This window comes from Ambystoma mexicanum, chromosome 2q (genome assembly GCF_040938575.1).
Source record: "Ambystoma mexicanum isolate Mex_15411 chromosome 2q, UKY_AmexF1_1, whole genome shotgun sequence".
Taxonomy (NCBI): domain Eukaryota; kingdom Metazoa; phylum Chordata; class Amphibia; order Caudata; family Ambystomatidae; genus Ambystoma; species Ambystoma mexicanum.
Window position 1 is genome coordinate 1,425,484,817 of NC_090924.1, and position 16,725 is coordinate 1,425,501,541.

A 16,725-nucleotide genomic window follows, 5' to 3' on the forward strand; every position below is an offset into this window, starting at 1 on the left:
AGATGGCTGACTGTAATCTCACATCCAAAGGGCCTGTGAAATGGAGCCACAGAACCACTGAATGCCAAATCATGAACATGCGTGCTTCCTAGTCCGCCGGTCGGGGTCTATTGTTCGGGGCAGGTCACCCCCTCTTGGAGGGAGGGGTATAGAAGACTCAATATAGGACAGGGCTTCGGATGGGTTCTCAAAAAGATACGACCTCCCAGCGTGTTGGATTCTCATTTTGGCCGGAAACATCAAGGCGTACGTGATCTGCTGTTCTCTGAGGAGCCTCTTAACAGGTTCATATGATCGTCTGCTCGCCTGGACAGAGGCGGAAAAGTCCGGATAGATATGTATGCGGTTTCCCTCATAATGCAATGTGCCAGCCTCTCTAGCCAGACGTAGGATTGTGTCCCTGTCCCTGTAGTTCAGCAGGCGAGCAATTATAGTCCGAGGCGGCGCCCCCGGCTTGGGCGTCGGGGCAAGGGTACGGTGCGCCCTCTCAACAAGGAAGTGTTCAGACAATGCCTCAGGCCCAAATAAGGATTTAAGGAGTTCTTCCATGTGTTTCTCCATCTGGCCCTTGCCGAAGGATTTGGCCACTCCAACAACGCGGATATTGTTTCTTCTGGACCTGGATTCGAGGTCCTCACACTTGCACTGTAGCTTGCTCATCGTGTCTTTAATATAGTCGCGCCTTGAAACACTTGTGTATAGGCGCGTTACAAATACCATATCATATCATATCATATCATAGGATATATCACGACTGTGGTGCCCGATAGTATCCTCATTAACACTTATCCTACCCTCAGCCTCAGTGACCCGAGCACTCTCCTTATCGATCCTGGCTTTCAAGGAGCCTATAGTAGTTACTATCTCATCCAGCTTGGTATTTACAGCCAGGAATCCGTTCTGAACTAGCGTGGCCAGTTTGTCCTCTCTGTCTAACACATCCCGTTCAACCTGTTCTTCCTCATCTGGCTGCGTGCAAATTGCCACAGGATGGCTAGCCGTATTGGTAAATGTGTCCATGGGGCCCTTCTTCTTGCCCCCAGGGGTCTTAGAGGCTCTGTTTGACTTACCAGATTCCCCCATTTTTTTGTATCTTGACCGTACGTGTATTGGGTCTGGCAAAGGATCTCCGTAGGGTCGAGGCCCAGCCCAAGGGAGCAGACTCAAGGGGCACACAACAGAGTGCGCAATCAGGAAGGATTGTGTCCTCTAACGTATAAGGAAACCAGTGCACCAGCGAGAACTCCAGTATGTTAGCCCCCAGGGGTCCCCCCAGACGGCAGTGCGGAGCCAGAGAGACCGAGTAACTGTTGCGCCGAAGGGGCGCCTAGTCGTCACAGCCAGCAAGATTCAGCCCCAAGTAATACGTAGGGCCCACTGCAGTCCGGTCAAGGAGATTGTGGAGCCAGTGTGTAAGGATAGAACACGGGAGGTTCGCCGCACCAAATTGGGATTATTTGAGAGTCAATCAATCACCCAGCACCGGATGCCACCCGTACCGCCAAGCAAGGCACACAAGGGGCCATAGATGTAAGCCTCAGCTGGCGATGGTTATCAATATGCACATCGGCCTACGGCGGCACGGGAAACAGTGTCCAATTTAAGAGGGAGGGACGCGGGCCCAGCGGTCCGTATGTCCCGCGCAGCCGGCCCCCAGCACATAGACAAGCGGAGGGGTACAGAGGGAGGCAAGCGGCGAGGCAGGGGGACCACGGCCGCAGGGGAGACCAAGAGCCAAGAAGCTTCGGCCCCGGTGGCGCCGGCAGGGCTCCGCGATCCCTTCCCCCACACCCGGCAACAGCTTACCCGGCGCGTCGGATTAACAGCCGGATTGACAGCATCAGGATCAAGCACCGGCGAGGGTCGGGCGGCACCAGGGCCAGGAGAGGTGGTCCGGCAGGCAGCGTCAGTCAAAGCCGGACCGGGGCACAGTAGACCATCCGACGCGACGAGTCTCCAGAGCGTCTTCACAGAAGGATGCAGGAACCGGCGCCAAGGAGGAAGCTCCGCCCCTCAGCGGCCCACAGCGCCTAGCAGCCGCGACTGTCAGATAAAGTCCCCTGGAGCCAGGAGTCGGCCCGGGGGCGCCGCTCGCGCCGGCAGAACTCCGAAAGGGCAGAGCTCGAGAATGCGGCAACGCCAGGGGCTCACATTTTCACAAGTGGCGCCCGAGCCCTGCTCCAACCGGCACCCCGATCTGCAGCAACTCAGCCAGCCCAAGGAAGGATTTATTAGCACAGGATGTGAAGGCGGCGCGGGAGCTTCGAGTCTAAGCGGCCATCTTCTCAGTGCACAACAGCGCCCCCCCATCCATAGGATTTCATTGGGGATATGGAGCATTTTCCTCGGGCGGTAATTCTGCCTGCAGTAAATCATCATTTTTGTGGCAGTAAGGTGTAGGCTACACCTCCACAATAATGTTACCTGTAGGTCTTTCTTCCACATTACCTCCAAACTCGGGATTTGGTGATATGGTCAAAGCAGCAGTAATTCTGGTCCCACCTCTTTTGTACTACACGGCCAAACTCGCAATGTGCCGCGAGCTCCCTCAACCTCACAGCTTCGCCAACACAAAAAGAACAAAAAAAACCTGTCTGAAAATTCAGTATCCTCCTGCTGTGGCTTCATAGATTTTGTTTATGAATTTCATGATACTCTGCCATGATGACATAGTAGGAGAATACAGCATTCAGAAAGGGAAATAGTTGCTACTAACTGCACTATCATTCACCATTGATTTAACATTTCAGCCTCCTGATTGCAGAATGTTAAAATTATAAACATTTTATACGTGAAAAAAGGACCGTAATTAGACCAATCCATTTCCTTTCATTGTTAACATGCATGCTCAGTTAGACCAGGGTAATTACACATGGAGTCTTGGAAGGCCCTCTGGAGTTTCCTTTAAGTGCTCTTGGTATACATCTTATCTTAGAATGCCTGCAGCAGAGTCGCCCCAAGTCACTTCCCGTGCATACCTTGTGCGTAGTGGTCCATTATGCATGCCGGGTCCTTCCTGGAGCGCGCTTGCGACAGTGAGGAGAAGGCAGTAGCTCCGAGGAAAGGCAGGCGTTGTATAGTCCTGGTGTCTCCTTCTGATCAAGGGAGATGCTCTGGGGCTTTCCTATTAAATAAAGATATTCATATGTTACTTGGCTTGCATAGTTCAGGAAAAGTACTTAAAGTGAATGCCTTGTCTGTCATTTCTAGGTTTCCAGGGCAGTCTGGACAAGCTGACCACCTCGACCTCCAGCCTGCACAAGAGCTACCTGAGACTGACAGAACATGAGGACATCCAAGAGGAAGGCTCGGAGCATGAAACCGTAGCCAGAGTAAGGACAAAGGCCCACCCACAAAATGTTTCATAACTGTAAGAATAATCACGTTTCAGTATAGTGCTTCATGAGATTCCGCTTAACTTGTAAGCGCTGTTATTTTGGTGTTATGATTAACGGATTGAGTGGCAATGAGTTTATTGACCTCAAAAGGATGAAGGACTGAATCAGACCAGAGTGGAAAAGAACTTACAAAATACAGTTTGGTCCCACAATGGACGCAGGCGCAATCTCCCCAGAGTTTTGATGCACTGAATGTGGTCCTGGTGCTTCCTACTTTATGGAAAGTCTTTTGGGACTGTCAGGACATACTGCGTTTGCACCCAGGGAACTTCATTGCAGTGAGCAGTTTTGAGAACGTTTCTAGATCTTAGTCTCTTAGGAATTCCCCTGTTGAGCCCGCTTCAGGTTTCCTCTGCCTCCAAATATGTAATTGTTATTGTAATTGGTTATCTATAACGCGCTTAACACCCAGAGGTTTCTAAGCGCGGACTTGGGGATCGAACATGTGTTGCTCTGCATCACCTTGCTTCCAGGACGAGTGCGTTGCCACTGAGCTATCCTCCCGAGGTATTACTTGAACTGCCTCTGGCTCAGAGATGATATCTGTATCTGAGGATCAGAGTCTTGTGTTTGTTTTAACCTTGAAATGTCCTTTTAGACTGGCTGAGATGTACTTGGAAACAGCAGCTTATAATCTCTTCCTTTGCGTAGATTTGCCCATTTTCTCGTACCCTCTAACACACTTGCTGGCTATCTAAGCTTCTCTTTTAAGCTTAGTTAGTTTGCAATTTAGGATTTCCCAGGTAAAGAGAGTTTGAGTTCCAAAAGTGGGGCATTTGTGTAACCCACCTTTGGGAGCTATGACTCTGTGTTCGAGAGCATGGGGCTTGAGAACATTGTGCACATTGTGTAACAGAATTATGGGTCGGTTTAAGGTGTGCAGGCTGCAAGAGTTTATGTGTTCCATGGAGCTGTCTGTTTAACAGCTTTACAAGAATGCCTTTTCTCTCATAACAACCAGGCAGGCAGGAAGGTGCCTGGGCTGTAGTGTTTGAGAATCAGAGAGTGGTGACATGCCACCTGAGAGTGGCGTCCGGAAAAGCAAGGAAATAAAAATGGGTGCTGAGAGGAGAACAGGGGTTGCTTTTTTCCTGAGTGGGGACCTGAAGAGAGAAAGGGGACAGTCCGAGTAAGAGACCCATGCCTCTAACAAAATTCCAAAATAGTCTGCTCTCACCTCAGCGTTTCCCTGTTGGTTGCGCTCCATTGGTTTTCAACGTCTGGTTGCCTTCCATATGCCTTGTTCCACTATTTATTGTTCGGTGTAGCGTTTAGGTTTCACCCTCTTCCGCTTCTAATGACTGTTATGGTTGTGTTTTTGTGGTAACCTTTGGAATAACTCTTTAGAGGTGCATCCTAAGAGGTCTACCATCCTTGTTGGGTCTTTTCTTTCTGAAGGATTCCATGTCATCTGCAAGGTATCTTCTAGTTTAAAAAATATTTTCAGAAATTCACTGCTTTATTTTAAGACCTTTTTTTATACTATTACTATTCCTTATGTTGTGGGTTCATACTTACCAATCCTTATTTGCAAGTTTATACTTTTTTTCCTCAACTTTGGGGCATCGCACAGTAATGCTGGGTTGGAGATATTTCAGGAATCTTTTTTCACGACTTGTTTTTCAGTTTCTCGGTCTAGAAATGTTGTTCCGGCCTCCTCCTTCTAATATCACCTCCCGTTGTGCTTCTCCGTCCCTTAATACTATTTCCATTTACGAGTGCATCGGCCCGGGGCCTGAATTCCTTTGAGTGTACTTGATAAGACAGTGGCCAAATACTGATGTTTGATACAAACTATGAATTATGAATTTTGAGACAAAGGTTACCTTTTGGATACTTTCAACTTATCAATTTGTAAATATGAACTATGAACTTTGAAGATACTGATTTTTTTTGGGATATTTTAAATGTGTGAATTTATATATGAACTATGGGAAGGTGCAAGGGTTTTAATGCACGGAAACTTGTAAGTAGTTTCAATGATTTTTTTTCTGTTTTTGTATTCTGAAGTTTTTATGGCTTTGAAATTTAAAAAATATATAAATACTAAAGCATATTACTTGGTAATCTTCAGCACCCGTCTGGTAGATCTTGGGATTTTCCAGTGTCCTTCTTTTTTTTACACTACTTTAGAATATCACAATGTCTAAATGTAAGGATATTTGAGCCCACTTTCTAATGCAACCAGGAAATAAGTTAATTGCTTCTATATTACCTGCGGGTGGCTAAAGCCTTGATTAGCCTGATTTAATTTTTATTATCCTATTTAAGAGCCAATAATGGATATTTTATATCATTTAGTTGTTCCAATGAACCAATTGTCAATACTGAGAGATTTAAATAGTGCAATCCTATGGTGGTATACACTTGTACATTAGTTCATCACATCATGTTACAACTGGAACTACAGAGAAAGACGCTCAAGTAACCATTAAGCAAACAAATGGGCGGTGTAACACAGATGGCGATCATTTAGTCCACTTTACGTTCCCCAGAGCTCTACGGAACATCAGATCTATGCCCAAACAATACAGAGGCAGCTGACAGCGGTTCCTTGTCTACAAATACCAAATAACTAATCTGATCAGAGTACACAAAATATACACACAGTTAAAGGAAAAGGAAATGGGGCGCTGACTCTGTAACCTGCACAACACCGTTTCTGAACCTCATCAGGGCCAACTCAGCCTTTCATCCTTTTGTCCATTCAGAGGCGGATGAAATGAGTAACATTTAGCTGAGCATTGAAATCACTGATTACTTAAGCGCCAGATTAGTGCCCAAAATAACATTTCTCTTAGATTTTAAAAAAAATGCTTATCTGAGAAAGAAATGTGGTTGTTACACTGGGGGAAGGAGCCTGAGGAGGGCATTGGCAGGTCCTCGCTAGTATTTCTGGCATGCCAACAGTTCTGAAAGCAAATTAGTAGGTTTTGCACAGCATTCTGTAAGAGCTACATCATGCCTTTGTCTTCTAATTACAAAGCTGAAATGAATATATTGATAAGCGTGAGTTGGGTTTTTTAAAATTTTTATTTTCAGTACATTATATGAAATACATCCATAAATACAAAAATACAATCCACCGTTGGAATACAGTCATGCAGCAATACATGGTTACGTTGCCCGCATTTATCTGCATCCCATACGCCCTCCATTTAATACTGTTGTGTTTGGTGAGTACCAACTAATCAGATCTTTGTTTGCGTAGATATTTGCGGAAAGGCCCCCAAATATCTTTGGTCTACAACTCGAAGTAACCAGTGATACATAGACCTCTTCACACTCATTAGCATATGTGATTTTGTGTACCCACATGGCAATGTCTGAAGTAGTCTTGGATTTCCATTTAAGTAATATACACTTTTTAGCTAGCAAACAGCCAATGTTGAACAGCCGTCTCTGCTTGATCGTGACCTTACCAATATCCCCGAACAGATATTTGGGTAGAGTTAACACCAGAGGGACTCCCGTGCATTCATGCAGTGTGTCAGCAACCTTGTGCCAGAACTGGGCGATCCAAGGGCAGCCCCAGTACATGTGATGTGCATCTGCATTGTCATCATTACATTTAATACAGCCAGCATTTGCCAAAGGGGCAAATCTGGCAATTTTTGCAGGGGTGTAATGCAGCCTGTTGAGAATTTTAAATTGAATGAGTCTATGCCTAGCATTCAGGGACACCTCCTTGGTGAGGCGGCACCACCGTGTCCATTGTAAGTCGTCCAACGGAGTACCCAAATACTTCTCCCTGCTTTTTCTAGCTTTCCTGGGCAGAGGTTATGTGTCTTGACATTTCTTGTATAATTTAGAGAGCAGCCCTCTGGGGTTCTGACGACTGTGGACCAGGAGTTGATTGTCATACGGACCGGGTCAAACGTGCAAGTGACTGGGTGGCGGTTGGCAAGAACTATTGTTCGCATGTCTGATGGTGATGCGCTGTATCTTTCAAGGCCTGTGTGTAGTGGTCGTCCGTTCAGAGTGTACCAATGCCCAGCAAAATGTGCTTGCGCAACTTCCTAATGCAGCTCGAAGTCAGGGGCCTGAAGCCATACGGACGGTTTAGTCATGGCCTCCCAATTCATGCGTGGCGTATCTGCCCCCCATGCAAAAGCAATCGCCAATGACCTGAGTTTATCAAAGAATATACGCCCTGGCCAAACCGGGATGTTTACAAAGTAGTATAATAATTTGGGGACTATAATCATCTTTAAAAGAGACAACCTGCCGTATAGCGAGACCGGGAGCATCGCCCATAGTTTCAATTTGTCCATGAGTGTGTATATATATATTTCTCATAGTTTTCGAGTAGCAGAGTGTGGTGTTGTCGCGTGATCACAATGGCCAGATATTTCAGCCTGTCTTGAGCCCATCTGAAGCTATCCGGGTTAGCTGGGAGGAGCTGGGGGGGTAGTGGCCTCTGTCAGAGGGAACAGCTCCGGTTTGCCCTCATTAATGCGGTACCCAGAATATGTAGCGAATCTACGGACCTCTTCGAGGATTGGGGCAAGGTTCGTAGCCAGGTTTTTAATGTAGAGTAATGAGTTGTCTGCGTAAAGTGAAATTATTTGTGTAGGGCCTGTCATGCGTAGACCTTGATGTATATGTCTAAGTCGCGTAATGCAGGCAAGGGGCTCTATAGTGAGGGCAAAGAGCAGTGGGGACAGTGGGCATCCCTGTCATGTACCACGCTCGAGTAGAACCTTTGGGGATACTGTAGTTCCAGTTCTTACCCTGGCCGACAGGGAGGAATATAACAGGCGAACACATTGGATGAAGAATTTGCCCAGTCTGAAACTGCGAAGAACTGAGAACAGAAATTGCTAGGAGACAGAGTCAAACGCTTTCTCTGCATCTAGGGAAGCTGCCACAGTATGTGTCTCTGGGTTGAGCTGTGAAATGATGCCAAAGAGCCTACGCAGATTGAAGAGCCGCCCAGGGGTGAACCCTGATTGATCAGGATGCACCAGAACCGACATGTGCGGGAGGAGTCTAGTGGCTAATAATTTAGCGAGGACCTTTATTTCTGAGTTAATTAAAGATAGGGGCCTATCTGAACCCATATATGAAGGGAGTCTATTAGTTTTCAACAATACCGTGATCAGTGCCTCTGACATAGAAGGGGGGAGACTACTGGTTTGTAGTGATGCTTCCCATATCCACAGCAGATTGGGAGCAAGGACGTAGCTCAACTCTTTATATAGTTCAATCCCCAAACCATCAGGGCACAGGGCCTTATCTGAGAGGAGAGATTTAATGGATTCAAGGATTTCCTCTGTGGTTAGAGTCTGGTTGATTGCCAAACGGGTCTCGTCAGAGAGCTTTGTTAGTGGTATCTCATCCAAATATGATTCAAGCTCTTCAGACGTGCAGTTACCAGAGTTGGTGTACAGAGATTTATAAAACCCAATAAATTCTCAGTTAACAGCTTGAGGTGTATTAAGGGTATGTCCTGATGCATCAAGGATCCCAGTAAGTTGTTGAACACCAGACTCACTTAGGACGGCAGACGCCAATTGGCGACCCGGTCTGTCTGCCTCACCATGTTTCCTTGCCCGCACAGGGTGGTATAGTAGGTGGACCTCTCTGTCAGCAAGTTCCCTGAACATTTGAAGATTCCCTTATTCCCTTATTCCCTTATTTATTGTTGTTGTTTAGCTGAAGAAACAAATCCTATCTGACATGGTGTTAACTTCACACCTTGTAATCTTCAAATCAGTTGTCATTCACAAATCATAATTGTGGTTCAGTACCTTAAGCCTGATTAGAAGATCACAGAGTTAAGGCTTTAAGTACTGAACCATAATTATGATTTGAGAGTGACATATGATTTGAAGATTACAAAGTGTGATGTTAACACCATGTCAGATATGATTTGTTTCTTCAACCAAACAACAACAATAAAGAACTTTTTTGGAGAATACCAACAATATTGAATCGGATTCTTTCAATTCTAATGAATTTGTCTTCAACGTAATTAAGCTTATTGGATGCTCCTTTGACTCACCTTTTGCATACTTTTATAATTGAGTTGGCGCATTAGAGTAACTTTTTCCCAATCTCTAATTAGTCATCTAGATTTGGACCATATGTATTTACCAATGTCACATTGACACCTGCCAAGGCATCCAATAGGATGACATGCCTCCCAAGTGGGTCTATGCTACGTTTAGTCTCCTGAAACGGTATGGAGCGATGAATTAACGTGAGTACACCACGTGACTGGGTCGAGTAGTTAGTGGAACATCGTTGTGAGCCCCAAGTTTTAGCAAATGTATCATTAGTGGCCACCTGAGCATTGTTTCCGGCAGCATTACCACGTTAGAGGCCTGTCTGTTAATGTAGGTGGCGACCTTGCAAGCCTTAATGAGATGGTTGAGGCCCTGTAAATTCCATGATAGAACCGTGGTATTAGTACTCAACATGACTCGGGTATAAGGAATCTATGCACGGTTGCCACATGGCAGAGACAGGGATATAGCCGCATATCACTCTAGTGGAGCAGTCTTCACTGATTTTCAATTCACACAAAATATTTTCAAGCAGGAGGCCAAAAAGACCTAAACATATGCAAAACATTGGACCAGCATGGTCTAAACAGTTGTAATCACAAACAGCCCCATTCTGCCCTTCCCCCACCCACATCATCACCCCCAACTTGACGATGATTACCCTTTCATAAAACAACATTTCAAACACTCTTGGGGTGCACTGTGTGCTAGCCGTAGGACTATTCTGTTGGATGCCGAGCTGAAGCCAGCCCCGTGACTTGAATTACCTGTGCCCATAACATAGTAAGACAGTGCAGTTCACTAGGATTAATCGTTGTCCATGATGCTTGGATCGTTGTTGCTCGCAGGTGAGCCGCCATCCCGGTCTCGCCTAGGTAATGGGCTAGGGATGTTGGATTCTATCTTCGAAAAAATGGGCTCTTCCTCCATGCTGTATGCGCAATTTTGCAGATTATAACAGAGCATATTGCACCTGCCGCATATGTAGGAGTTTTTTAACAGGATCATATGATTTGCGTTTGGAAAGTACATTCGCGGAAAAGTCAGGATAGATGTGGATATCCAAGGATTCATAGCGCAGTGGCTGTCATGGTCATCGGGCCAAGGACGCAGACCTTACAGGGTGACACACACAGGGGGCCTGGATGGACACAGCCCTGGCGCCTTTGGCGCCAGGCTCATAAAGAACTATAAACAAGACAATTAATTTGGGTAAGAAATACTTTTATTATGTACATGGCACTTTCATTTCGGGTGCATAGTGTATTTAACATGGAACATTCATCTTTAAAGCAGCCCCATGAGCATTCATGGGTGGGACTACTGCTATTGGATTGCCTGGCACGTGCTGACTCACTAGGAGTGGCAGGGTGTGGCAGGCAAACCAAGCCCAGTGAGCGTGCCCACGATCACAGCTATAAAAGCTGCTCCGATCCCTGAGGCAGATGCTTCGCGTTATTCTGCACTTACATCAACAAGCGCCCCTGCCAGAAGTAGCAGGACGGAGAGCTCATCATCCATACTTACCAGGAGCAGTGCCACCAATTGTTGCCGCCCACAGCTTATCCGGAGGCAAAGAGACCTGAAGGGGGAGATCTAATTCCTGGGAGGGCTACAACCGTGCCTCAATGCCTCCGCAGAGATCAGGTGAGCATAACAGAACGTGAAGCCTCTACAGCTCTCTGACTGGGAGTTATGGAAACTTCAGAGGCAGATCTATTGGCTCAACTACTGGTGGAATTACAGGCTGAAGTACATGCTTCAAGGCAGGAGACCAGTGCATTAAGAAGGGATCTTATTGTAACTCGAGAAAGAACTGATGACTTGGCAAGACAGGTGCTACAGGCACAAGCAGGACATGTTCCCTTGCATGGGGGAATCCACGCTTCTACGCCACAGCAATCAACACCGGTTCAGGTGGTTCTTCCAGGGCCAGTGCCCCCTAGCTCCACCCAAACGCTTCAATGGCGATCCAAATAAGATTGCCATATTCATGAACCAATGTCGCCTACATTTCTTATGCAGACCAGGAGCCTTTCCTAATGATCAGGCCATGGTTGCATTCATAACCTCTCAAACCAAGGAGGCAACGCGGCGGACTGGTCAATACCATTAGTAACTCAAGATGACCCTTTGCTTCGGAACTTTGGGGATTTCCAACACAAGATGGAGAAATTGTTTGCCCGACATACTCAAGTACAAGCTCTGGACAATTGTTATATATTATGGTTTAAAAAGCAAACCTACAATAACAAACATCCTTCGACATTCATAAATGGCACCCACCTCCACTCAGGTCCTCAAGGATCCAGTAGTCTGTAGTTAGGAGATTGTGAGTCTCACCTAGAAACCCCTCTACCAACCAGCGGAAGGTACTAGAAAGTAGTGAAGCCTCCAGGAAAAAAAACCCAATGGGGAAGAAACCCTGTGATGTGCTGCTAGGGTGCGTGGACTCTTGAAGGCAGCAGTGTGCTTCTCTTGTGTTGAGCAGGTTCTTTAAACAAGGCAGAAGTCCTCTTGTGAAGGATTCTAATAAAGACAGAATGACAGTATTGTGAAAAGAGAAATGAGAGGGATATTATAAATCTGATGGATGAAGGATAGGCTTACCCTGGAGCTGGGGATATTTTCCTGATTACTGTCAGCCAGGTCGGAAGTGACAACAGAAATATAGCATGAAGGAGCTAATGGAGTGGAAGGTTGGAAGATTATAAACAGATGGTTCTTACACAATCAGGAAGGAAAGACACAAACGTGAGACAAGGCTCGCGTATCGTCTTACCGAAATAATTGTTGCTCAGCAACCTTTTAGAAAGACAGTAGTTCGGAAGGTTCCGAACGGAAGGCTGTAAGGTAATTCTGCGGATGATTCCTAACGCAGAATACAACAAGAATAAAGGTTATAAATACGCGCATCGATATTAAAGCGCTGACTCAAAGAATCTCTGGCTACGTAGGATTACCCACCAAACGGGTCTTGGAAAAGGGCCTACTGTTGAAGATTATCCCTATGGCTCACGTGTGTAGAGGGCATGGAAAGGTGTATCTAGTAACATGGAAATCAGGAGACAGATGGAAATAAATTCAAGAAAGAAGGACTAGGAGTTTGTTGTTCAAGTAATTAATAATACCAGAAGGCGGAAAGTAATCGTACTTACAGAGCGTAGCACAACTCTGAATAGAGAAGCAACGTGCCGATCCGACGCCCGTGTATCCGGATATACGATTCCGGAAGTCGGGGTGTGGCTAACCGCTCGATCTGAGAGGGAAGAAATGCTAGACCGCTACAGATAGGTCCAGTCTCCTCCATGCTGGAGGTCTTCTGTTTAAGTAAAACAGCGTGTACGGAAGGGGTAACAGGATCCGTCAAAAGAGATGTAACAGTATGCACCCTCTTAATTTCATTACCCCCTGGTTTTCCCGGGTGTTTCTTGTGGAACTGTCTTATTAATCGTGGAGCGTGAATGGTGGAATCAGATTCCCAAGCCCTATCGGCAGGATCCCTTCCAGTCTACAAGGTACTGTAGCTTCCCGCGATGAATACGCGAATCACACAACCCAGCGACTTCGTATTCTGCACTAGAATGGAGTAAAACTGGTGCAGGCGCGAGGAAATCACAGGATGGTAAATATTTCGTATATCTGGTTTCAATTGGGAAACATGGAATACAGGGTGTATTCGTGCCCATGTTCTGGGTAACTTAAGTTTAAATGCTGCTGCTCCAACAGATGCGACCACCCGGAACGGACCCATAAACTTTGGAGATAGCTTGGAAGCTTTGAGGTGTTTGGGTAAAAACCGGGAAGACAACCAAACCCAATCTCCTTATTGTATACTAGGAGCTGTGGTTCAAAGATGGTCGGCTGTCTTCTTTGTTATTTCCTGTGTTGCTTTGAGAGCCTTTGATGCAGCATGTTGACCCCAGTGTATCTTTTCCAGGAGCGTCCTTACATCTGGAAATTTGTCGTCTGCAAGTCTCTTGTCTGGGAATGAGACTGGGTGAAATCCATAAGAGCAGTGGAAAGGGGAGGCTTTGATAGCTAAATGGTATGCATTATTGTAGTCATATTCAGCGATGGGCAATAAACCTACCCAGTTGTCTTGTGCAGCAGAGATGTAACTCCATAGATAACCTTCCAGCGTCTGATTTAACCTCTCGGTCTGACCATTAGTCTGAGGGTGGTAACCCGAGGTTAAAGCCTGCATGATTCCCAAAATCTGACAATATCGTGAGGTGTACTGAGAGCCCCTATCCGAGATTATGGTCTTGGGTAGGCCGTGAAGAGAGAACATTCGGGAGATGAATGTCTGAGCCAATTGGCCCGCAGAGGGAAGACTAGCTTGTGGTAGGAAATTAGCCTGTTTAGTTATTGTCACTCAGACAGGGGAATCAAGACCTATTAACCTACATTGCAACCTTCAATCGTCCCGTAGCCCAAACCAACTGGCCAGAAGAGAAAAGAACTACGCTTTTTTATCCTGGGTTACGTGGGGAACTCAAGGATGTATTGGCTCAAATTGTGAACCCACCTGACGGGTGTGCGGACTACATAGACCTAACAGTGCAACTCGATCATAGGTTGCAGAATAGGAAAATGGACCGAGCCAGAACAGAAGGAAGGACAGTTTATGTGGGACTCCGCGAGACCCAGGCCAAACCCCACGAACAGTCAGAACCAATGCAAATCGGTGGGTTACGGAGTCCTCTAACCAAGGCGGAAAGAGAGAAAAGAAGACAGCAACAACTCTGCTTATATTGCGATAAGGCAGGTAATTTCCTCCGTGACTGCCTGATGAAAACCCCCAGGAAAATGGTTGGGGCAACGGACAAAAATAACGAAGAAGAAGAAGTACAGGACTCGGGAAACTCCAATACCCGGCAAGCCTAGGGGTCAACTTGTCGAGCGACAAAATGGACAGCGTACAGACCTCACATCTAGTCCTTCCGGTACTTTTAGTGAATAACAAGCAACCGTCAAAGATACATTCCTTGGAGGAATACATTGACAGTGGGGCAGTAGGAAACTACATTGACCAAGATCTGGCGATCCGGATAGGCCTTCCTCGTCAACAAAAGCAGAAATCGGAAAATGTCACTGCGGTGGATGGATCCCAGCTATCATCGGGCCCTGTGACACAATACAATGAAAATGTCAAGCTTCTGTTGCAGGACAGGCATCAAGAGGACATTACCTTCGATCTCATCGGCGCGCCTCAGTTCCAGATGATATAGGGAATGCCTTGGCTGGAGACCCATAATCCCAGGATCGACAGGCGAAAGCGAGTTCTGACCTTTCCTCAAGATTGTGCCCACACCTGCTACAACAAACATGTCATTAACCTGAAACCCAAGAAAGCTATCATGCTGGGCCTCACTGGCGCTCTACTGCCTGAATAGCTGGATTACCAAGATGTCTTCCAAAAAGAACAAGCCAATGTTTTGCCCCTGCATAGACCCTACGACTGCCAAATAGACCTCGTGCCTGGAGTCCAGATTCCATGCAGCTGGATTTACGCTCTAACGGAGCAAGAAAACCAACATCTTAAAACTTACCTGGATCAGTATTTGGCAAACGGTTTTATGCGCCCATCCAAGTCCCCTACTTCGGCGCCCGTTTTCTTCGTGCCTAAAAAGGAGGGGGACTTAAGAACCTGTATTGACTACAGAGCAATCAATCAGATCACAGTAAAAAACTGATACCCCTTACCAATTATACCAGAACTCCTGGATCAGTTGAAACACACTCAGATTTACACAAAGTTGGATTTGCGAGAGGCCTACCATCTTGTGAGAGTCAGAAAAGGAGAAGAGTGGAAGACGGCATTCCGCACAAAGTATGGCCTCTTCGAATACCAGGTCATGCCTTTCGGGTTATGTAACGTCCCTGCGACGTTCCAATTCTTTATGAACGACATGCTCCATGAACTATTGGACGTCTGCGGTCTTTTCTACATAGATGACATTCTCATCTACTCGAACTCCAAGGAAGAACATGTCAGTTATGTCCACGCAGTCCTAGAGAAACTTCAACAACACCAGTTGTATGCCAAGCTGGAAAAATGAATCTTCCATGTGACCGAAGTCGAATTTCTCGGTTTCATGCTTACACCACGGGGCGTACATATGGACACACAGAAGGTGGACGCAATCCACCAATGGCCCTCTCCAACATCCACGAAAGGAGTACAGAGTGTACTCGGATTCGCTAATTTCTATTGTAGATTTATGCCTGGGTTCTCACAAATTGTTCACCCAATTACTTCCTTGCCGAGAAAGAACAAGAGATTCCATTGGTCCACAGAAGCTGAAGAAACCTTTCAGAAGCTGAAACTAGCATTTACCACAGCACCAGTTCTTCGACACCCTCGACCATACCTGCCATACGTGGTTGAAACAGATGCTTCAAATATAGCCATGGGAGCTGTGTTGTCCCAACAGGACCCGGAAACAGGACAGTTACATCCCGTCTTATTCTGGTCCCGCACATTTTCTGCCCCAGAATTGAATTACACAATCACGGATAAAGAACTACTGGCAATTAAAGCAGCATTCAAGGCATGGAGACACTATCTTCTTGGGGCAAGACACACCGTCACCGTCATCACGGACCACCGTAACTTACAATATTTGAAAACTGCTAAAGCGCAGTCCTCGCGCCAACTCAGTTGGGCGCTCTTTTTCACAGAATACAACTTTATTATCACCTATAGACTTGGGGTCCGGAATGGGAAAGCAGGCTCACTTTCACGCATGAGAGAAGAAAAAGAGGCTTTTACAAGATCAGATTGCGTGTCCACCACTCCCTTGGAACGAATTCAAACCACGAACGCTGCTACCACGTGTATAGATGACTTAAAAACCCATTTACAGTCCCTGATGAATCAAGCAACACAACAGGAATTGCTTTTAAAAGGTGACCGGTACACAATCGAAAACAATCTACCATATTTTCAAGGACGCTTATATATCCAAGACGAGAAACTGCAAACTCAAATCATTACGAACTATCATGATTCATTAGTGGAAGGGCATCCTGGAATAGCCAAGACGCAGGCTAAGATAAAACAAAACTACTGGTGGCCCACTTGGAGAAAAGTTATTGCCCAGTTTATTGCAACCTGTGGAGTCTGCGCACAACATAAATCTCAGAAGCAAAATCCTGCTGGTTTACCATGTCCCTTGATGGTACCGCCAGCACCTTGGCATACACTATCAATGGACTTTATCACGGATCTTCCTCCCTGCAATGGTTAAAACACCATCTTAGTCATTGTGGATTTATTCTCTAAAATGGCCCATTTCATCGCTCTAAAA

At 46.1% G+C, this 16,725-nt stretch overlaps 1 protein-coding gene across 1 annotated transcript in view; it reads left to right on the top strand.

Moving 5' to 3' along the window:
* Positions 1–16,725, top strand: part of LOC138568862 (exocyst complex component 1-like) — a 1,144,699-nt gene that overhangs the window by 750,513 nt on the left and 377,461 nt on the right. The window contains exon 11 of the mRNA XM_069646643.1: positions 3,211–3,332. Within this exon, the coding sequence (XP_069502744.1) occupies positions 3,211–3,332 (122 nt within the window). The remainder of the gene's footprint in view (positions 1–3,210; positions 3,333–16,725) is intronic.